The sequence below is a fragment of the Bufo bufo genome, chromosome 6, assembly GCF_905171765.1.
Source record: "Bufo bufo chromosome 6, aBufBuf1.1, whole genome shotgun sequence".
NCBI classification, from domain to species: Eukaryota; Metazoa; Chordata; class Amphibia; order Anura; family Bufonidae; genus Bufo; species Bufo bufo.
The window spans coordinates 254,124,107-254,147,616 of record NC_053394.1 but is presented as its reverse complement, the minus strand read 5'-3'; the positions used below and the strand labels follow the sequence as shown (position 1 = coordinate 254,147,616).

Genomic DNA, 23,510 nt, shown 5'->3' with positions numbered 1-23,510 from the left:
TCCTGAGTACGGAGATACCAGATGTGTGACACTTTTTTGCAGCCTAGGTGGGCAAAGGGGCCCATATTCCAAAGAGCACCTTTCGGATTTCACTCGTCATTTTTTACAGAATTTGATTTCAAACTCCTTACCACACATTTGGGCCCCTAAAATACCAGGGCATTATACCTACCCCACAAGTGACCCCATTTTGGAAAGAATAGACCCCAAGGTATTCGCTGATGGGCATAGTGAGTTCATGGAAGTTTTTATTTTTTGTCACAAGTTAGTGGAATATGAGACTTTGTATGAAAAAAAAAAAAAAAATCATCATTTTCCACTAACTTGTGACAAAAAATAAAAAATTCTAGGAACTCGCCATGCCCCTCACGGAATACCTTGGGGTGTCTTCTTTCCAAAATGGGGTCACTTGTGGGGTAGTTATACTGCCCTGGCATTTTCCAGGGGCCCTAATGTGTGGTAAGTAGGTAAATGACCAGTGAAATCCAAAAGGTGCTCTTTGGAATATGGGCCCCTTTGCCCACCCAGGGTGCTGCAAAAAAGTGTCACACATGTGGTATCTCCGTACTCGGGAGAAGTTGGGGAATGTGTTTTGGGGTGTCTTTTTACATATACCCATGCTGGGTGAGAGAAATATCTTGGCAAAAGACAACTTTTCCCATTTTTTTATACAAAGTTGGCATTTGACCAAGATATTTATCTCACCCAGCATGGGTATATGTAAAATGACACCCCAAAACACATTCCCCAACTTCTCCTGAGTACGGCGATACCAGATGTGTGACACTTTTTTGCAGCCTAGATGCGCAAAGGGGCCCAAATTCCTTTTAGGAGGGCATTTTTAGACATTTGGATACCAGACTTCTTCTCACGCTTTGGGGCCCCTAGAATGCCAGGGCAGTATAAATACCCCACATGTGACCCCATTTTGGAAAGAAGACACCCCAAGGTATTCAATGAGGGGCATGGCGAGTTCATAGAAATTTTTTTTTTTTGGCACAAGTTAGCGGAAATTGATATTTTTTATTTTTTTCTCACAAAGTCTCCCGTTCCGCTAACTTGGGACAAAAATTTCAATCTTTCATGGACTCAATATGCCCCTCACGGAATACCTGGGGGTGTCTTCTTTCCGAAATGGGGTCACATGTGGGGTATTTATACTGCCCTGGCATTCTAGGGGCCCTAAAGCGTGAGAAGAAGTCTGGAATATAAATGTCTAAAAAATTTTACGCATTTGGATTCCGTGAGGGGTATGGTGAGTTCATGTGAGATTTAATTTTTTGTCACAAGTTAGTGGAATATGAGACTTTGTAAGAAAAAATAATAATAATTCCGCTAACTTGGGCCAAAAAAATGTCTGAATGGAGCCTTACAGGGGGGTGATCAATGACAGGGGGGTGATCAATGACAGGGGGGTTGATCAATGACAGGGGGTTGATCAATGACAGGGGGGTGATCAATGACAGGGGGGTGATCAATGACAGGGGGGTGATCAATGACAGGGGGGGTGATCAATGACAGGGGTGGTGATCAATGACAGGGGTGGTGATCAATGACAGGGGTGGTGATCAATGACAGGGGTGGTGATCAATGACAGGGGTGGTGATCAATGACAGGGGGGGTGATCAATGACAGGGGGGGTGATCAATGACAGGGGGGGTGATCAATGACAGGGGTGGTGATCAATGACAGGGGGGTGATCAATGACAGGGGGGTGATCAATGACAGGGGGGTGATCAATGACAGGGGGGTGATCAGGGAGTCTATATGGGGTGATAACCACAGTCATTGATCACGCCCGTGTAAGGCTTCATTCAGACGTCCGTATGCGTTTTGCGGATCCGATCCATCTATCAGTGGATCCGTAAAAATCATGCGGACGTCTGAATGGAGCTTTACAGGGGGGTGATCAATGACAGGGGGGTAATCAATGACAGGGGGGTGATCAGGGAGTCTATATGGGGTGATCACCACAGTCATTGATCATGCCCCTGTAAGGCTTCATTCAGACGTCCGGATGCGTTTTGCGGATCCGATCCATCTATCAGTGGATCCGTAAAAATCATGCGGACGTCTGAATGGAGCTTTACAGGGGGGTAATCAATGACAGGGGGGTGATCAGGGAGTCTATATGGGGTGATAACCACAGTCATTGATCATGCCCCTGTAAGGCTTCATTCAGACGTCCGGATGCGTTTTGCGGATCCGATCCATCTATCAGTGGATCCGTAAAAATCATGCGGACGTCTGAATGGAGCTTTACAGGGGGGTAATCAATGACAGGGGGGTGATCAATGACAGGGGGGTGATCAGGGAGTCTATATGGGGTGATAACCACAGTCATTGATCATGCCCCTGTAAGGCTTCATTCAGACGTCCGGATGCGTTTTGCGGATCCGATCCATCTATCAGTGGATCCGTAAAAATCATGCGGACGTCTGAATGGAGCTTTACAGGGGGGTAATCAATGACAGGGGGGTGATTAATGACAGGGGGGTGATCAGGGAGTCTATATGGGGTGATAACCACAGTCATTGATCATGCCCCTGTAAGGCTTCATTCAGACGTCCGGATGCGTTTTGCGGATCCGATCCATCTATCAGTGGATCCGTAAAAATCATGCGGACATCTGAATGGAGCTTTACAGGGGGGTGATCAGGGAGTCTATATGGGGTGATCACCACAGTCATTGATCATGCCCCTGTAAGGCTTCATTCAGACGTCCGGATGCGTTTTGCGGATCCGATCCATCTATCAGTGGATCCGTAAAAATCATGCGGACGTCTGAATGGAGCTTTACAGGGGGGTAATCAATGACAGGGGGGTGATCAATGACAGGGGGGTGATCAGGGAGTCTATATGGGGTGATAACCACAGTCATTGATCATGCCCCTGTAAGGCTTCATTCAGACGTCCGGATGCGTTTTGCGGATCCGATCCATCTATCAGTGGATCCGTAAAAATCATGCGGACATCTGAATGGAGCTTTACAGGGGGTTGATCAATGACAGGGGGGTAATCAATGACAGGGGGGTGATCAGGGAGTCTATATGGGGTGATCAGGGAGTCTATATGGGGTGATCAGGGGCTAATAAGGGGTTAATAAGTGACGGGGGGGGGGGGGTGTAGTGTAGTGTAGTGGTGCTTGGTGCTACTTTACTGAGCTACCTGTGTCCTCTGGTGGTCGATCCAAACAAAGGGGACCACCAGAGGACCAGGTAGCAGGTATATTAGACGCTGTTATCAAAACAGCGTCTAATATACCTGTTAGGGGTTAAAAAAAACACATCTCCAGCCTGCCAGCGAACGATCGCCGCTGGCAGGCTGGAGATCAACTCTCTTACCTTCCGTTCCTGTGAGCGCGCGCGCCTGTGTGCGCGCGTTCACAGGAAATCTCGCGTCTCGCGAGATGACGCGTATATGCGTCCACTCGGAATGAATCAACCACCTCCAGGACGCGTCTGTGCGTACAGCGGTCCGGAGGTGGTTAAACGGCACAAAAAGTGTAATGGCAAGCGATCAAAAAGTCCCCCAAAATAGTGCCAATCAAACAGTCATCTCATCCCGCAAAAAATGAGACCCTACCTAAGATAATCGCCCAAAAACTGAAAAAACTATGGCTCTCAGACTATGGAGACACTAAAACATGATATTTTTTTTGTTTCAAAAATGATATTATTGTGTAAAACATACATAAAAAAAAAAAAAAGTATACATATTAGGTATCGCCGCGTCCGTAATAACCTGCTCTATAAAAATATCACATGACCTAACCCCTCAGACGAACCCCGTAAAAAAAAAAAAAAAAAAAAAAAAGTGTAAAAAAAACATTTTTTGCCACCTTACATCACAAAAAGTGTAATAGCAAGCGATCAAAAGGTAATACACACCCCAAAATAGTGCCAATCAAACTGTCATCTTATCCCGCAAAAATCATACCCTACCTAAGATAATCGCCCCAAAAACTGAAAAAACTATGGCTCTCAGACTATGGAGACACTAAAACATGATATTTTTTTTGTTTCAAAAATGAAATCATTGTGTAAAACTTACATAAATAAAGAAATTGTATACAGGTATCGCCGCGTCCGTGACAACCTGCTCTACAAAAATACCACAAACGGTGCCAAAACAGCTATTTCTTGTTACCTTGCCTCACAAAAAGTGTAATATAGAGCAACCAAAAATCATATGTACCCTAAACTAGTATCAACAAAACTTCCACCCTATCCCGTAGTTTCTAAAATGGGGTCACTTTTTTGGAGTTTCTACTCTAGGTGTGCATTACGGGGGCTTCAAATGGGACATGGTGTAAAATAAGAAAAAACAGTCCAGCAAAATCTGCCTTCCAAAAACCATATGGCATTCCTTTCCTTCTGCCCCCTGCCGTGTGCCCGTACAGCAGTTTACGACCACATATGGGGTGTTTCTGTAAACTACAGAATCAGGGCCACAAATATTGAGTTTTGTTTGGCTGTTAACCCTTGCTTTGTAACTGGAAAAAAAATATTAAAATGGAAAATCTGCCAAAAATGTGAAATTTTTAAATTGTATCTCTATTTTCCATTAATTCTTGTGGAACACCTAAAGGGTTAACAACGTTTGTAAAATCTGTTTTGAATACCTTGAGGGGTGTAGTTTCTAGAATGGGGTCATTTTTGGGTGGTTTCTATAAAGTAAGCCTCACAAAGTTACTTCAGACCTGAACTGGCCCTTAAAAATTTGGTCTTTGAAAATTTAGAAATTTCAAGATTTACTTCTAAACTTCTAAGCCTTGTAATGTCCCCCAAAAATAAAATGTAATTCCCTAAATGATCCAAACATGAAGTAGACATATGGGGAATGTGAAGTAATAACTATTTTTGTAGGTATTACTATGTATTATAGAAGTAGAGAAATTGAAACTTGGAAATTTGCTAATTTTTCAAAATTTTTTGCAAATTTGGTATTTTTTTATTAATAAAAATGATTTTTTTTTTTACTTTATTTTACCAGTGTCATGAAGTACAATATGTGTCGAAAAAACAATCTCAGAAGGGCCTGGATAAGTCAAAGCGTTTTAAAGTTATCACCACTTAAAGGGAACCTGTCACCGGGATTTTGGGTATAGAGCTGAGGACATGGGTTGCTAGATGGCCACTAGCACATCCGCAATATCCAGTCCCCATAGCTCTGTGATTTGATACATATGCAAATTAAGATAAAAGAGCCATATCTTACTTGTTTGACCAGAGAAGAGTCATATTTTCAAGCTCTGACTCATCTCAGGTTAATTTGCATATGTATCAAATCGGTTTTTATACACAATAAAAGCACACAGAGCTATGGGGACTGGGTATTGCGGATGTGCTAGTGACCATCTAGCAACCCATGTCCTCAGCTCTATACCCAAAATCCAGGTGACAGGTTCCCTTTAAAGTGACACTGGTCAGATTTGCAAAAAATGGCCTGGTCCTTAAGGTGAAAATGAGCCCGGTCCGTAAGGGGTTAAAGAGGACCTTTCACGGGTCCTGACATGACAATAGAAGTACCTGGCATTGTAGGGCATTACTAGATGATGTCATGGCTGTAATTTTTTTTCAGCTTGGCTTCTCTGTTGCCCAGCTGGGCCCCTATTCTGGTTTCACATCCTGTATGCTAATAGACAGCATTGGTACAGGGAGGAGGAGACACCAGCTTTTCTCAGGAGACGTCTCCTTCTCACTGGCTGAGAAAAACTGGTGTCTCCTCTTCCCTGTACCAATGCTGTCTATTAGCAAACAGGACGTGAAACCAGAATAGGGTGCACAGCGAGGCAACAGAGCAGCCGAGCGAGAAAAAAAATGACAGCCATGGCATCATCTAGTAATGCCCTAGAGTGCCAGATAATCATATTGTAATGTCAGGACCGATGAAAGGTCCTCTTTAACTTAGCTTGGACCATATCGACAATTAGCCTAAGTACTGTATATTACTTGCTGTGTATTATCTGCCCTGGCAACACTGATATCAGCTTGTTTCTCTTCTTTCGTATATACAGAGTTAAAAAATAAAAATAAACATTTAGTAACTCTGCCTTTTCCTTGTCTTCAGTGAACATCCCCTCCATGACCATTATTTAGGTGACCTACCTGCTCTGACCTTAGTTTTTTAGCATTTATATATTACTAGCAGAAGGACCCAGCTTCGCACGGGTATATTTCATCTAAATTTATTTTAATGTTTCTGTGTGTTGTTAAAAGATAGACAGTATCCCCCATAACAGTGACCTCTACAGCACCCCGCCCCTTTAACAGTGAACTCCACAGTTCCCCACCCCTTAACACTGAGCCCATCCCCTTTATTTTGTCCTTCACAGCAGCCTACTCCCTTGACAGTGACCTCCTCAGGGGCCGGCCCCCTTGACAGTGACCTCCACAGTACCCCGCTGCCTTAACAGTGACCTCACAGCAGTTGCCCCTTTAATAGTGGCCCCTGCCCCCTTAACAATGACCTCCACAGTGTATGCCACTTTAACAGTAACCTCCACAGCGCCATGCCCCTTTTAACAGTAACATCCACAGTGCCCGCCTCATTAACAGTGACCTCCACAGCACCAGCCCCCTTTAACAGTGACCTCCACAGCGCCCTGCCCCTTTAATGCTAGGGGTACACGACAACATGTGTCGCGCAACATTTTGTCTCAAAACTTTTATAATGATAGGCTATGGTATCACACTGCGACAAGACAGTCGCAAAAAATCCATCCAAGCAGCGTAGTTGTGCCCTATGTGCCGTGCGACTTATTGTCGTCCTGTAGCCCTAGCCTAAAGCGGACCGACAGCAGTGAAGAAAAATGGCTGGGTTGTTATGGAAACCTGGAGTAAAAAACTGTATGGCAGTTGGGATTTGAAGAGAAAGACTTGCAGGCTTGTATTGGCTAATGCAGGTCATTTTTGGGGTCATTATCTCAGGAACGGTACGTCCTAGAGAGCTGAGACCTTCTCGGACACCTGATGTACCTGTGTGCCAGAATTTGTGATTGACAATGCGACAGTCCGGATTCCTTTAGCGGACATACACACATACACTCAGCTTTATATATTAGATATATAAATTAATAAGAATTTGGGGGATTTGTTTTGCTCTCTCTGGGCAGCTACCATTCATTTTGCAGATTTTATCTTTTTTTAAGGCTACTTTCACATCTGCGCTTTCCCTTTCCGCTATTGAGATCCGTCGTAGGATCTCAGTAGCGGGGGAAAACGCTTCAGTTTTGTCCCCATTCATTGTTAATAGGGAGAAAACTGTACAAAACGGAACGGAGTGCAGCAGAGTGCATACCGTTCCGTTTGGTTGCGTTCCCACGCCGGACACAAAACCACTGCAAGCAGCGTCATGGGATACTGATCAAGAAGGATCTGGCACGAAACACAATGTAGGTCAATGGTGCTGGATCCCTTTTTTCGGACACAAAAAACCCTGCAGATAATATGACTGGATCCGTTCATAACGGAAGCAGCCAGATGTATTATAATGATGGAAGCGTTTTTGCTGATCCCCTGCCAGATCCAGCAAAATGCACATATGAAAGTAGCCTAATCTCTTTAGTATCAAGTTCAACCAAAGGATGGAAGAGGATGTGAATGGAAGGATGGGAGTGGGAACCAGAATACTACACCATCACATAAGCATTAACTCTATGTAGTCCTAAGAATTCATCTAATCCTTTTTTTGAGACCGCCAACTGTTCCTGCTGTGACCACGTCCTGAGGAAGTCCATTCCACAGATTCACAGTTCTTGCAGTAAAGAAGCCTGGTCACCTCAGGAGACTGAACCTTTCCTTCTCCAGCCGGAGGCAGTGGCCCCTTGTCTTTTGAGGGCATTTTACATGGAACAGTTTTTCACCGTATATTTTGTATGGCCCATTTATATATTTGTATAAGTTAATCATGTCCCCCCTTAGACCGGTCTTCTTTTAAATCTTTCCTCATAACCAAGACCCTCCATGCCCCTTATCAGTTTAGTCGCTCTCCTTTGTACTTTTTCCACCTCCAGGGCATCCTTTCTATGGACTGGCGCCCATAACTGGACTGGATATTCCAGATCAGGCCGCACCAAAGCTTTGTAAAGTGGTCATTTTACATGCCTATGCCGAGAGTCCATGCCTCTTTAAATATGTGCACTCCTCCTTGTGAATCGATGACCGCATTCTGGAGATAGTCCCACTTCTGGGGGCCGCACCTATCAGACTTCTATTCAATAGTTGTCTTTGATAGGGAAACACCTTGCATAACATGGAGATTTGATTATTATGACATATTATAGGCAGAAAAGTAGAGAAAATCAAAACTATGTATATTGCTGAAAATAGAACAGCTGCACAGAAGCCCTTCTGCCTCAAGCAATTGCATGTAGGGGTGGGCGATATGGCCTAAAATCTATATTGCGATATAATTTTAAGCATGTGCGATATATATTGCGATATATTGTTTTCTATATTGGGGGGGGGGTTTAAACTTTTTTTTTTTTTTACTTTTTATTTAATAACTATTAGCCTCCTTAAGGGCTAGAACCCTTGTCATATTCACCCTAATAGAGCTCTATTATGGTGAATAGGACTTTAAACTCTCCCTGCTGCCCTGTGCTTTGTGCACACAACAGCAGGGAGCTGACCATGGCAGCCAGCCTCTCATGTGCCCCCCCAGCCTCAGATGTGCCCCCCTCTAGCCTCTGATCCGCCCCCTCTGGTAACTCAAACCCACCCCCCTCCCTCCCTCCCCAGTATTAATCATTGGTGGCAGTGGCCACAGGGTCCCCCTCCCCCCCATCATTGGTGGCAGTGGCCACAGGGTCCCCCTCCCCCCCATCATTGGTGGCAGTGGGCAGTTCCGATCGGAGTTCCAGCAGTGTAATGCTGGGGCTCCGATCGGTTACCATGGCAGCCAGGACGCTACTGAAGTCCTGGCTGTGATGGTATGTTAGTGAGCAGCATTATACTCACGTGCGCCGTGGCCGCCGGGTGCTCCTTCTCATAGGTCTGTGCGGCGCATTGCTAATGCTATAAGCATTAGCAATCCGCCGCACAGACAGAAGAAGGAGCGACCGGCGGCCACGGCGCACGTGAGTATAATGCTGCTCACTAACATACCATCACAGCCAGGACTTCAGTAGCGTGACTCCTGGCTGCCATGGTAACCGATCGGAGCCCCAGCATTACACTGCTGGGACTCCGATCGGAACTGCCACTAATGATGGGGGGGGGGGACCCTGTGGGATATGGCTGGCACATTCATTGGTGGTGCAGTGGCCACAGTCCCTCCCCTCCTCCTCCTACTCTGTCCTCATTGGTGTTCAGCGGCAGCCGCACACAGTGGGGAGGGAGGGACTCCCTCCTTCTCCCTCCACTGTGCCGGCCGGCTCATCAGGAGAAAATGGTGCGCGCAGAGAGCGCGATCATATCGCGGTCCGGCGATATGGCGAAAATCCATATCGTGGCCCAAATTTATATCGCATATCGCCTATACCGCCCACCCCTAATTGCATGGTCACATTCTTAGCACAGGTAAAAGACAGTAAAATAGAACATTTTGAGTTTTGCCTTCTAGTCATTGTTCTGCTTAAAATGTATGGGAAAACCAAAACAAAGTAGTAAAATGGTGGATCCTGATCGCTCAGAAGTTACCTGTTTACAAGGTAGAAATTCAGAATAAGGCATGGCACTGACGGCACCGATGAGGCAATGGAAAAGTAACTTTCAAAGTAGTCCTGCAAGAAAAAAACGTCAGGAAAAGTGGTGTTAGGTATGGAGGTGTTACTATGCTGAAGCCAGTAATTCTGTATATCTGTCCCATGTAACAGAGGCAGAAATACCATACATTAAGAAATACGTCTACAACAAAGGCTTCAGGGACTTGCCTTCTTTCTCCATTCTAGAATGTTGCCTGTCCTGGTTGAGGTTAGGGACACACCTCTAAAAGGCAACGGTCACACTGAAAATCCAGTCCAAATTAGGCGGACTGGAGGAGATTCATGGGTTTACGAGTCCAGTACAAGTTCCTATTCATTCACGGACATCCTTCCCTGTATCAGTGTGCACACATAGATGTCAACCACCAAGTAGGACCGCCCACTGGACTCCCAAGCTAGGAAGGAGTACTAAATTCTTATCCACAAAACTATATATCAATCTGTTCGTCTCCTTCTGCACTATAACATGGTGCCACCTGACTGGACTGCTTCTCGTTGAGGCGGGCTATTGACACAGTGGTAACAGTTACAGTGCCTTAAAATAGTGTTCATACCCCATGAACTCTCCACCTTTTATCATGCGACACCCACAAACTTAAATGTATTTTATTGGGATTTTAGGAGTTAAACGTCTCTTGGTTGCTCTTATAGCTGATAAATATTATTACAGCTTTCAATTCAAAAGGTGAACAAAAACTTGAGAAGCCATATGCCGCAGGCCTAGGAGCTGCTGTCTCCGCTGCTTTAAAAAAAAAAAAGCCATTAAAGCTACTCACCAGAAAACAGCTTTAAAATGCGCCAGCTTTATCCCGGTGACGGACCCTGGACGATATATCTGGCATATTTTTTGACTGGCTACTCTGACTTTACACCACCTATTAGTTTACTCCAAAACAATGTGCCAAGATTTGGGTTCATTTTTTGACGTACGGTGTTGCATTTAAGCCATGCGACCTTTCCAGAAAAGCTATGGTGGTCATTTATTCAGACTGGCATTTTAGACACCAGTCTTAATACCCTTTTAGCTGGCGGTGGACGTGCCGAAGTTATGTAGAGGTGTCAGCCTCTACATAACTTTGGCGTATCCACCGTGTGTCTTAATCTACACCAGCTCCCTTGCTGGCGAAGATTTAGACCATTTTCTACGCCTAAAACAGGCTTCGAAAATGATAAATGAGACGGGCCTGCCGGCTCGCCCACTTCCACCCTTTTTCAGACCTGGCATGAGTGTGGGAAAAGTCGCCTTTACGCCGCAATCTGCAACAGATATCGCTTTCTAAATGACCACTTATGTCTCCTTTCTATTACGCCACGCCACTCTCCCTCCTTTCTATTAAGCGACACCACATTGTTGGATAAGGAGGAAAAAGTGTCTAAAATTCTTAATAAATCTGCTGCCAGGCATGTATGCCAGTTTTCCCAGCACATTTTCAATAGTAAATCTCCCCCAATATAAAACATTCCATCAATGCCATCTCCCAATAAAATATTGGATCATTAGTTAGACTGGTGGTCTCCAGCCCAGGACCCTTTTCCATTTGCCTCAGTGGAAAGCCTTCTATAAATAACATCTCCAGCTCTGCAGGGTTCAAAGGGTTTTCCAGGATTATTTAACTGATAACCTATCCTCTGGATAGATCATCAGTATCTGATTGGTGATGGTCCAACACTCAGGACCCCCGCCGATCAGCTGACAAGGCACCGGCGCTTGCAGTAGTGCCACGGCCTTCTTGCAGCGTGGCCTAGGCCATGTGACAACACCTTCATCAGTCACATGCCCTAGGCGCACTTCAGAGGATAGGTCATCAGTTAAAAGCTCCCGAAATACCCTTATCAGTGTGGCCATGTATTTATTTCCTAGGTAAGCAGATCGATCACAGTTGACTGTTACAGAATCCCCCACTTCTAGACAATATACTCTACATTCACTGTATTATATGCTTATGCAGCTTGATCTTTTACGGCAGAATGCTCTGTCCCCGCGGTGGAGTACAGGGCTGCTCTTGGAGAAAATACAAATGGTCCTGGTTTTGCTCTACTGGAGCATCCGCGTCACTTCACTAAGTTCAGCTGAAAGAGTCATGGGAAATAAGACCTACTTCTCAAGGTCACCTCTAAGCAAAGTGTACATCTATATACAAGACATATCACTGATCAAAGAAACTAACGCAAATAGTTTTCAGAAGAAGTCAATATTCAGAAATCTCTCCAATAATATAAACTAAACAGTAGGGTCCTCCACACATGAAGTCTTTTGTTAATAGAATTTGGTGCAGGTGGATGCTGCTGGATACCGCAGTGGGCGTGCTCGCGGTTTAGCTCCATTTAATAGGGCTAAACCGCAAAGGGGTCCTCAGCACTCACACTGCAAAACCAGAGGTGCTTCTATCGCCAAGTATACAGCAGATTTTTCCCTTGTAAAATCCGCTGTCTGAATGGGGCCTAAAGTGATATTTACAGCAGCCTGTATTCTGTCTAGGCAAAGCATGCACATGCTGTGAAGTGGTGACTTGCCTCCCTAACCCATCAATTCACTTCACACTTTTGAAAAACCACCTACCTGTGCCTGTTGACAAACATGTAAAGAATTTAAAAAAATATATTTTCCATGAATTTAGGCCGGGGCTACACAGTGGCCAGGGCACACACTTGTCGGCCAGCTGCCTGAGCTACACACAGGTCCGGGTGCCCAATGTCCCCCTGGCACAGCCGGCAGCGCTTCCTGGGCTCTCCCCGCAGACAGGGCCAGCAGTAAGTGTGCCTGCAGTGCACAGCGAGTGGGTCCGTCAGGAAGCCGCCACAGCCCGGGCACCGCAGCACACACTGCGCTTCCTCTCGCACCACGACCGAGCCCCGGTACTGCCACAACAGACACTCCAGCAGAGGCTCCAGGGAGGCCATGGAGCGGTGAGTGGGAGGCTTCACTTGCGCTCCGTGGTCACGTGATTTAAACGAATCTTCGATGCAGGGAAAGTGCATCAAGGTTTTTTTTTACTCGATTACATCGAGTAATCGTTGCAGCCCTAATGGTCACAAGACGCAAGGGTATCCGGTCTCTGCCACAGCCAGTGATGGGCTTTGGTGATATCAAACCAGTTGTTTAAAGTGAGGGAGCCCAGAGGAGCATCGCAGGCCAGGAGAAGGAGCGGGGAATCAGCACCGGGAACGTCCGGACAAGGGTGGGGCTTACCAAAATACCCCCATTCTTGCGCAACCTCTTTAAGGGTATGTTATTTTAACATATATTTTAATGGTATGTTCACGCAGCATTTCTTAAAGACGTTTTCTATGCAGAAATACATGTTACCAAAACGCTTAAAGGGGTTTTCTGGTTACATAAAAAAATAAAAATAAACACGGGCATGTCAGATGATCGAGTTCTGAGGGCATTTTGAGTCCTTCAGCGTAATTGTGATGTGTGACCCGTGTTTACATCCTGGTGTAAGACTCACAGGAGTGTCTGTAGCATCAGGTCTCTGCCTCTCCTTCCCCTCCCAACAAAAACATCACAGAACCAAGCCTGCTTGAAAAATCCTGCCCTAAGACCGAGCATCACATCTGCAAGGCAGGGTCCAGGAGAATACGCAGAACACCACCCTAAGGGTCCATTCACACGTCTGCAAAATCGGTCTGCATCCGTTCTGCAATTTTGCGGAACAGGTGCGGACCCACCTGTCCACATCCGCATTTGTGGATCCGCACAAAAATAGAACATATCCTATTCTTGTCCGCAATTGCGGACAAGAAAAAGGCATTTTCTATGAGAGAGCCGGCGATGTGCGGTCCGCAAAATGAGGAACACACATTGTCGTGTCCGTGTTTTGCGGATCCATAAAACACATATGGACGTGTGAATGGACCCTTAGAGGCAAGGTAATTGATTATGTGAGGACAGGGCAGAGCCATACCACGCCTCAGATGTCCACGTGATGTCCTCAGGATTGGGAACCAACACAGTGGAAAATGTCACGTGACACTAGTGGAGTTCAGGAAAACGGGGAATTAAAGATAAACAATCACTATTAGTAACTGATAACTTGTTGTTTACTGTCATTAGATGCTGGAAATTGCAAAACCGGACTACCTTTTTATTAATTTACTTTACTCATTTATATATAACTCACATTACTTACTCACGGTGCTCAGTATCTAAATTCCCTATCAGTATGTCTTTGAAGACACAGTTCCTGGAGGAAACCCATGCATACACGGGGAGAACATACAAACTCCATGTAGATGCTGTCCTTGGTGAGATATGAACTTAGAACCTCAGCAGAATAAGGTGCTAACCACTGAGCCACCATGTTCTATATTGACGATCCAGCCTCAGGACAGGTCATCAATATCAGATTGGGTGCAGCACAACCCGAGTGCTCAGGCCTCTTCCTAGGCCAGTGACGTCACCATACATCGGTCATGTGGCCTAGGCGCAGATGCAATACTAAGAACAGCTGCTGTCAAGAGCTCCGGCCTCTTCAAACAGCTGATTGGCGGGTGTGCTAGAAGTCAGACCCCCACCAATCTGATATCCCGAGTATAGGTCATCAATATCGATTCCCGGGTACCCCCTTTATTTAAAATGGAATGTCTCAGTGTGCGGAGCTAAAATCCACCTCATAGAAAAGACACTGAACGTGTCAATTCTTGGGGCAGTTTCCTTGTAGACACGTTAGTGGCGGGTCTGACTGTATGGGGCTGAATCTGCAGGCATGAAATCCGCACAGGGTGTATTGGCTGTAGATTTTACAGTAACAGCCTATCGGATGAGATTTAAATAAATCTGACCCAAATGCAGCATAAACTGATCTGCCGTGCGGATTACCCAGACTGAAGAACCATTTGTTTCCTTAATCGCTACAACTGGATGATTTTCTAAGCAGCTCCTTGTGACAAGTGCCGAGCAAATCAGCAAATCACCTGATTTAAAGAGGACCTTTCATGGTTTTGTATTAATTGAGATAAATACCTTTACTTGGGGGGTAACCCCCGTTGATGCTGCCACCCTGTCTGATTTTTTTAAAATATCGCTCCTGTGCCCCCCCTCCCCCAGAGTTTTTGCACACGGTATGCTAATACTGAGCATCGGTACAGAGAGGAGGAGACGCCAGGGATTCTCAATGGGCGTCTCCTTCTACCTGGCTGTGACGCTCTCTGCTATGATTGGATCATGGCACAGCCAGGGAGAAGGAGACGCCCATTGAGAATCCCTGGAGTCTCCTCCTCCCTGTACCTATGCTCAGTATTAGCATACCGTGTGCGAAAACTGTGTGGGGGGGGGGGGGGCACAGGAGCGATATTTTAAAAAATCAGGCAGGGTGGCAGCATCAGCAAAGGTTTTTTATCCCCGCAGGCAAAGGTTTTTATCTCAATACAAAACCATGAAAGGTCCTCTTTAACAAATAAGAGATTCGGTAAAATGGCATAAGACTGCGGAGGTCATGCTGGAGCTAACAAAGAATCAAATTACATTGTGACTGGAGTCATGTGTCTGACTTGCCTGAATAGATCAAGTGTTACACTGTGCATTCATCGAAGGGTTAATGCGCTGACACTTTTTATTACCCATAATGCACGACCACGTAATACGCGGTCTCTGGATCCTCCAGCCATTTGCGCTGTATTCAGCATAAGTGGTCAGTCAGATGTAATCACTTTGAAACGCGTCAGGGATAATGTAATGCTTAAAAAAAAAAAATGGCAGGTAATGTGTTCATATCCGTTATCAAATGCTTGAATAAGAATCTTCATCGGTAGGATCGCTCTACGAGACCCCAGCCAAACACACTGCAAGGGCTTAGGCATACAGGTTTGCGGTCAGCAAATCGCAGATACCGGCCTAGTGCATGCTGACATTTTTTTTACTCCTGAAGAAATGTACTATCCTTGTCCGCAAAACGGACAAGAATTGGACGCATTCTATTTTTTTGCAGGGCCGCAGAACGGACTTACGGGTGTGTACATCATTTGTTTCCCTACTGAGATGGATGGGTCCCCATCCGACCTGCAAAAAAAACGCAGATCGATGCGGACAAAAACGTGAGCATGAGCCGTAACACACAGTCTGCTGTAAATGCTGCCGTCAGTCCGCAGTGTAGTGGACTGTGGTGTGCCACAGTGTTTAGAGCAGAGGGTTTGTTTCTATGTACAACTGGATAGACATAAGATAGGACTCATTTCAATGGCCATAATAAAGCTACATTTTAGTAGTCTGATGTCTTCTGCTAACAGCACCGTATGGATGGATCAAACCCCTTTATACAGGCTGACAGCGTTACCACTGATCGGAAATGAGGAACGTTCATTACCCATCACTGCCCATTCTTTAGATGCATTTACATGCAGTAATGATCACTTCTGTAGGAGGATGAATGATCGTTACTATAGTCATTTATCCCCATACAGTTGCACTGTCAGCAGCACATTCCTGTTCACACAGAGCAATGTGCTGCCGAAAAACAAGAATTTGAAAGATGTAATCACCTAATGGTCATACAAACATCATTTCCAATATTTGGACCCGTGTAAAAGGACCGTAAAGACGTATTTAGACACGCCAAGCAGCAGCAGATTGTCGGGAAGAAAGTGTTCCTTCCCGATAGGGATCGACCGATATTGATTTTTTAGGGCCGATACCGATAATTTGTGAACTTTTAGGCCGATAGCCGATAATTTATACCGATATTCTGGGAATTTTCATTTTTGAGAAAAAAAATTCCTACACAAATCTGCTGAAAATTTATGTTTATTGTTAACGTGTATTTTTATTTATTTTTTTGTAAATCTTTTTCATTTATACTTAATATTTTTGTGTGTTTTTTTTTTTTTTTTACTAACTTTTAGCCCCCTTAGGGACTAGAACCCTTGTCCTATTCCCCGATAGATCTCTATCAGGGTGAATAGGATCTCACACTGTCCCTGCTGCTCTGTGCTTTGTGCACACAGCAGCAGGGAGCTTAACATGGCAGCCAGGGCTTCAGTAGTGTCCTGGCTGCCATGGTAACCGATCGGAGCCCCAGGATTACACAGCTGGGGCTCCGATCGGAGGAGCAGGGGAGAGGGGATCCTGTGGCCACTGCCACCAATGATTAATACTGGGTGGGGGGGGGGCGCACTGCGCCACCAATGTTTTTACTATTGGGATGGGGGTGGGGGGCGCACTGCGCCACCAATGATTAATACTGGGGGGCTTGGGGGGTGGGGGGCGCACTGCGCCACCAATGTTTTTACTATTGGGATGGGGGTGGGGGGCGCACTGCGTCACCAATGATTAATACTGGGAGGCTTGGGGGGTGGGGGGCGCACTGCGCCACCAATGTTTTTACTATTGGGATGGGGGTGGGGGGCGCACTGCGCCACCAATGATTAATACTGGGGGGGCTGGCGCACTGCGCCACCAATGAAGATAAGTCTCTCAATCATTCATATACAGGAGGCGGGAGCTGGCTGCAGAATCACATAGCCGGCTCCCGACCTCTATGAGCGGTGGCAGCGATCCGCGGCACCTAAGGGGTTAACTGCTGCAGATCGCAGCTACAGTTCATAGAGGTCGGGAGCCGGCTATGTGATTCTGCAGCCAGCTCCCGCCTCCTGTATATGAATTAATGAAAGACTTATCTTCATTGGTGAACCGGTGGCCACAGCCCCTCCCCTCCTCTTGTCTTCTCTCCTCTCATTGGCGGCAGCAGCAGCACAGGGGGAGGGAAACACTGCTTCCTTCTCCCCTGTGCTGCGGAGGGAACACGGAGAGCGCTGAGAGCAGCGCGTTCTGTGTTCCCAATACGTTATCGGTATATCGGCAAAATAGATGCCGATACCGATAACGGTCAAAATCCTCAATATCAGCCGATAATATCGGTAAAACCGATAATCGGTCGATCCCTACTTCCCGACAGTTGGCTGCTCGTTCGGTGGGGGTGAAGTGCTGCAGTTACAGGCAGCGATCTCCTCCACAGTATGAGCACAAGGGATGGCTTCTGCGATCCCTTGTGATAATTTAGGCGCCTGCATGAATGACAGTTTCACGCGATTAATGGGCGTCTCGCTTGTTCATCGGGTGATCAGAGGCACCTTTAGACGGACAGACTGTCGGGAACAAGCGTTCGCACAAACGTTTGTTTCCAATAATCTGCTTGTGTAAATCCCCCTTAAAGGCTATGTACACCTTTGGGGGCAATTTTTTTTATTATTGCACTGTAATCATTTTAAGTTTAAAATAATCTTTTAAAATCTGTCTTTACAGAAAAAAAGGACCCCATATTTTTAATACAGAGCTGACATGCTCTATTAGAAGCACCTTTTGGATTTTCTGTCTTTTCCGTCAGACGGACTCCTTATCTCTGCTCTCTGACCTTATAAACAAACACTCATTATAGCTCAGTTCTTATCTTACTGATAAGAATGTGGCTTAAATAAGTGTTTATGACCTCAGTAGTTTAGAAATAGGAGTTATTAGATGACCGGCACAAAGTGAAAGTACCAGTCACACAGCTAGAAAAACAGTTAAAGGGGTTTGTCCGGTTTCAGAGGTAAACCCAGGCAGCCCCCCTGACTTGAGGATTGGAGCAGTTCATGCTCCGATGCTATCCTTTGCCCTGCGCTAAATCGCGCAGAGCAAAGGCATTTTCAAGAGTTCCGGTGACGAACTGGGCTCTCCATGGGACTGCCAGGAAGCCCGGTGATGTCATTGGGACTGATGGGCAGTGTGTTATTGTAAACAAAAGAGCCCTTGCCTTGCGCGATCTAGGGAGGCCGCCGGGGTGAAAATGGAGGTATGTCCGGGTTCAGCTCTGAACCCGGACAACCCCTTTAACACTTTGTGACAGAACAGCTCAATATATTTAATAAAGGCCAATTGAAAAAATGATTTTTATCCAAAAATGAGTCACATGCAGTCATAAAAGAAAATTGCCTCCGAAGGTGTACATAGCCCTTTCAGGTGATAGATAGAACAATGGAGTAGCTGCTTACTGATGATGTCATTTGAGGGGACCCAGGAGTACCACGGTGAACGCTCAATATAAGTGGTTCTGGAACCTCTTCTTATACACTTGGTTCCATATTTTGGACTTACACCCTGTATTATAGCACATAGCTCCATTCACATTTCTGCTGGCTGCTACTGGAACCAGTCATCAGCTTGTCCACAATATAATAAAATGCAATGTTAAATTACCCCGCATGTCACATCAGAAATACTAAATGATACTCACGCCCAATTCCGAAACATGAGGTGCCTCTATGATCGGGATATCTGAACAGTTCCTGAGCTTGTAGATCCAATAGTGTTTTGCTGTACAAATAAAATTCCAGGGGAGTGAGGAACCTACTCCCAGTATAAAAAATATCATGTACGTCCCATTATAGTGGTCCACCGGCTTACGAGCATAGTCATTTTCTATTTGGTGCTCTCCTAGGAGACTTTCCTTTTCATCTGAATGACTGGTGTCCAGCGGCCCATAGAGAGAGTTTGTGCTGCTTGACGCGTCCTCTGACACTGTAAAAAAGTATTTTTACGATAAATATCTATTCAAACACCAAAACCAACCATCAGGTAAGAAGAACACCTCCACTAAACCCCTCCATTAATAAGGGGTTTGTCATTCTATTGATTCATGGACATGGGACCACCTTTCTCCTGATCAGTCTGAAGTCCAGGTCTAGTCCTGCTCACTATGTTAGGCTTCACCCTAGCACTAGACATCTCTGGCAGGCTGGTGTGGTCGGGAGAAGCCCGCCGTATATGTCTGGATCCGGCATTACCGGAAGCTGCCCATCGGCTCCATTAGGGCTGTTTCACATGAGCGGATGCCGTGCGTGACATCCGCTGCGTGAATGAGAGCCAAGACCCGCTGCGGACAGAAGAAGCACAGAGCATTAACATGACTGATAATGCTCCGTGCCTCTCTATGATCTCTTTACTACGAAATCACAGTGAGATAAAGTTGTCACCGTGATTTTGTAGTAAAGAGATCACAGAGAGGCACGGAGCATTATCAGTCATGTTAATACTCTGTCTCTGTTGTCCGCAGCGGGTCTTGGCTCTCATTCACGCAGCGGATGTCACGCACAGCATCCGCTCGTGTGAAACAGCCCTTAGGCTAGTTTCATTGTAGCCTTTACAGATCCGGCAGGCTGTTCCCGACTGGAAGAGCCTGCTGGATCTGTAACCGCTAGCATCACTGCCGGAATGCCATCCAGCCCTATCCATTATAGTGTAACGGCCGATTCTCAGCATTCTATGCCGGAACAGCCTGCGCCAGCAGTGTGAGAGTAGCCTAACTATAATCGGGACCAATGGAGATCCAGCTGCAACCCAGCAAATATGCCGAGAACTGGCTGGACTAAAACCGCGCAGCAATGCCGGATCCAGACCTCTCAGGCAGGCTGCTCCCCGCCATAAGAGCCTGCCGGAGATGTCTAGTGCTAGCGTTAAACTTAGACTACTTTCACACTAGCATTTTCAATTCCACTATTGAGATCCGTCATAGGATCTCAATAGCGGGGGAAAACGCTTCCGTTTTGTCCCCATTTATTGTCAATGGGGACAAAACTGAACTGAACGAAACAGAGTGCACCAGAATGGAAGCAGTGTTTTTCTGTCCGCCATATGGTGCGGAGCAAGATGGATCCGTCCTGACACACAATGTAAGTCAATGGGAACGGATCCGTTTTCTCTGACACAACAGAAAATGGCTCCGTCCCCCATTGACTTTCAATGGTGTTTATGACAGAGATCCGTCATGGCTATATTAGACATAATACAACCGGATCCGTTCATGACGGATGCATGCGGTTGTATTATGGTAACGGAAGAGTTTTTGCAGATCCTTGACGGATCCGCAAAAAACGGTAGTGTGAAAGTAGCCTTACACATATCAGTCCTGGCATTCAGGCTGATAGACATCTACACTAACACATTGTAACAAGCTCATCTGCTCTGGGAACCTTTGAATCCCTACCTGTGGACAGGGGATACATTTGTGAGACCCTTTAAAGGGAACCTGTCAGGTCGCTTTATCATGCCAGCCCACCATTATGCAAAAACAGATGACTTCACAGTCTTTCCAAAAACGCCTGACTGTTCTTCAAAATGCTAAATGCTCTATGTCAGGGATGCTCAACCTGCGGCCCTCCAGCTGTTGTAAAACTACAACTCCCAGCATGCCCTGCTGTAGGACGATAGCTGTAGGCTGTCCGAGCATGCTGGGAGTTGTAGTTTTGCAACAGCTGGAGGGCCGCAGGTTGAGCATCCCTGCTCTATGTTAATAAAATGAAGGTGTTCCCCCTGTTCAGAAGAGTCATGCTACCCAATGTCCAACCCTACCCTTTATTCCTGAATGATATCCCCCAAACCCCCGTAATCACCATCATGTGCCATTGCCTAGTGTCACCCAGGCATACCCAGTAATGTAGAATAAGTCTACTAGGTTTTTACTGGTCGCTGTCCAGGTCCTGAGACCCCTCTTAAACTAAGGGTCAGAAGCACTCAGTTACGCTCTGATCAGTGTTGATCCGATATAAAAACCCGCATGCGGGTCACGTTACGCAGCAGTGTGGATGAGATTACAGGAGCAGAACAACAAAAACTGAACTAAAAAAAAACATAACAAACCAAAGCAGCTGAAGAGACCCCCAGTGACTACGAGTCAGTTTGGTTTCCGTGCAGGTGCCCTTCATGCAGGACCTTTTTATCAGCAGTTTTTTTTTTTTGCTGAATCTGCGATGGGTGCCCTAAGACAGTTCATGTTTAGGGACCTTTTTATACCTGCCCCTATACCATATACTAGTGTGTTACCCCACCAGCCAGTGTAAGGGTACCACCACACGGTGCAGTTGTGGGATGCTCGGGACGTGGCGGTGCTGCGGTCGAGTGCAGGGTGGCCATTTATGACACAGCTGCCTCTTATTTAACTAATGAAGACCGCACTGTACAGTCAGTCTGCATTGGTAATGGCAGCCTGGTATTGAACGTGCTGTGTGGCATTTAAAGGGGTTGGCTCGCCTCACTAGGATATGCCCCCAATGTCTGATAGATGCAGGTCCCAGAGGTGGGACCTGCACCTATCTTTAGGTGAAGTGAAGGAGAGCACACCGCGCATGCGCAATCGCTCCCTACATTCATTTCAATGGGAGTGCCAAAAATAGGCATTTCCGTCAGCCCCACAGAGGTAAATGTAGTTGTTCTCGCTCAGCTATTTTCAGCACTCCCATGGGAATTAATGGAGGGTAGCCATGCACGCACCGTCCGCTCGCCTTCACATTGCAAGAGATAGGATCCAGTCCCAGAGGTGGGGGGCATATCCTGGTGAACCCCTTTAACAATGCAGTCTTCATTAGTTAACTAAGAGTCAACTACGGTCTTATTGGCCACACGGTACTCGACCGCGCTCCGAACACCCCGCGACAGCGCCGTGTGGCCATACCCTAAGAAATAATCACTTGGAAAAGCGGAGGTGGTCCAAAAAGTAAGGAAGAAAGCATCTCATACCACCTTCCCTCAGGAATCCACTGCTCCATAGATGTGCTCAGTAACAAGAACTACAAAATGGGCAGAGTCCCCCTGGGCATCACCATGGGGCACACAAGCCTCTGAGAAAGTGACAGTAGATGGGGCACGCAGACCTCTCACAGCGGCGAGGCAGGGGTTAAGCCCGGTACTTACTGGTTAAGAGGACTCATACACCCGGGGACCGGCTATGCTCTGGCTGCTGCTCGTCTACCTACCGGCCTCCCATAACCTACTTCTTCCTGTTTTCCTGCGGGCGGGGCGGGGAGAGGCGGCTGGTGCGGCCCCGCTCATCGGCAGTCACATGACGCGCAGGAAGCCGCGATGTCACAGGCGGAGGGCGACATTCCCTGCTGCCACCTGTGTGGCCCCAGTGACTTCATAGAGACACGCGAGCGCCCACGTAGGGTCATGGTCAAAGCTCACAGTGAATGTTGTGAATTCGTTCACAAGGCGGATTTCTCAGAGACAAATGGCATCAGTCATGTCCAGCGTGGTCACCTCTCCCCACAAAAATGCCGCCAAGTTAAGCCCGTGTTGAGTATCTGTGGCTCCCAGTAGCCATACCGCCCAACTTCTGAGGGACACTGTGTGCGGGGAAGCCATGAGGGCAAATTGGATCTTCACGAGGCCACGCCTCTAACTCCGCCCAAAACATAACTAAACACCTAATCCCACCCAGTCCCCTAAATGCCCCCACATATTATTATATTATTCCCCTTTATGCCATCGCACAGTATTTATGTCCACATTCTGCCCCCTTCACAGATTATGCCCAGATATGTGCCCCCTCACAGTAGGTATGCCCAGGTATATTCCCCCTTGCAGTAGTTATGTCCAGATATGTGCCCCCTCACAGTAGTTATGCCCAGATATGTGCCCCTCACAGTATTTATGCCCAGATATGTGCCCCCTTACGTAGTTATGACAGATATATGCCTCCTCACAGTAGCAATGCCCAGATATGTGCCCCCTCACAGCAGCTATGACCAGATTGTGCCCCCTCACAGTAGTTATGCCCAGATATGTGCCCTCTCACAGTAGTTATGCCCAGATATGTGCCCCCTTACAGTAGTTATGACAGATATATGCCCCCTCACAGTAGCGATGCCCAGATATGTGCCCCCTCACAGCAGCTATGCCCAGATATGTGCCCCCTCACAGTAGTTATGCCCAGATATGTGCCCCCTCACAGTAGTTATGACAGATATGTTCCCCTTCACAGTAGCGATGCCCAGATATGTGCCCCCTCACAGCAGCTATGACTAGATTGTGCCCTCTCACAGTAGTTATGCC

At 46.5% G+C, this 23,510-nt stretch overlaps 1 protein-coding gene across 1 annotated transcript in view; it reads right to left on the bottom strand.

Moving 5' to 3' along the window:
- SLC29A3 (solute carrier family 29 member 3) overlaps nucleotides 1-22,554 on the bottom strand; it is a 74,070-nt gene extending 51,516 nt beyond the window's left edge. The window contains exons 1-3 of the mRNA XM_040436383.1: nucleotides 22,371-22,554; nucleotides 18,919-19,202; nucleotides 9,645-9,727 (exon numbers count right to left, since the gene is read on the bottom strand). Of these exons, the coding sequence (XP_040292317.1) occupies nucleotides 9,645-9,727; nucleotides 18,919-19,202; nucleotide 22,371 (368 nt within the window). The 5' untranslated portion in view covers nucleotides 22,372-22,554. The remainder of the gene's footprint in view (nucleotides 1-9,644; nucleotides 9,728-18,918; nucleotides 19,203-22,370) is intronic.
- Between the last annotated feature and the right edge of the window lie 956 nt (nucleotides 22,555-23,510).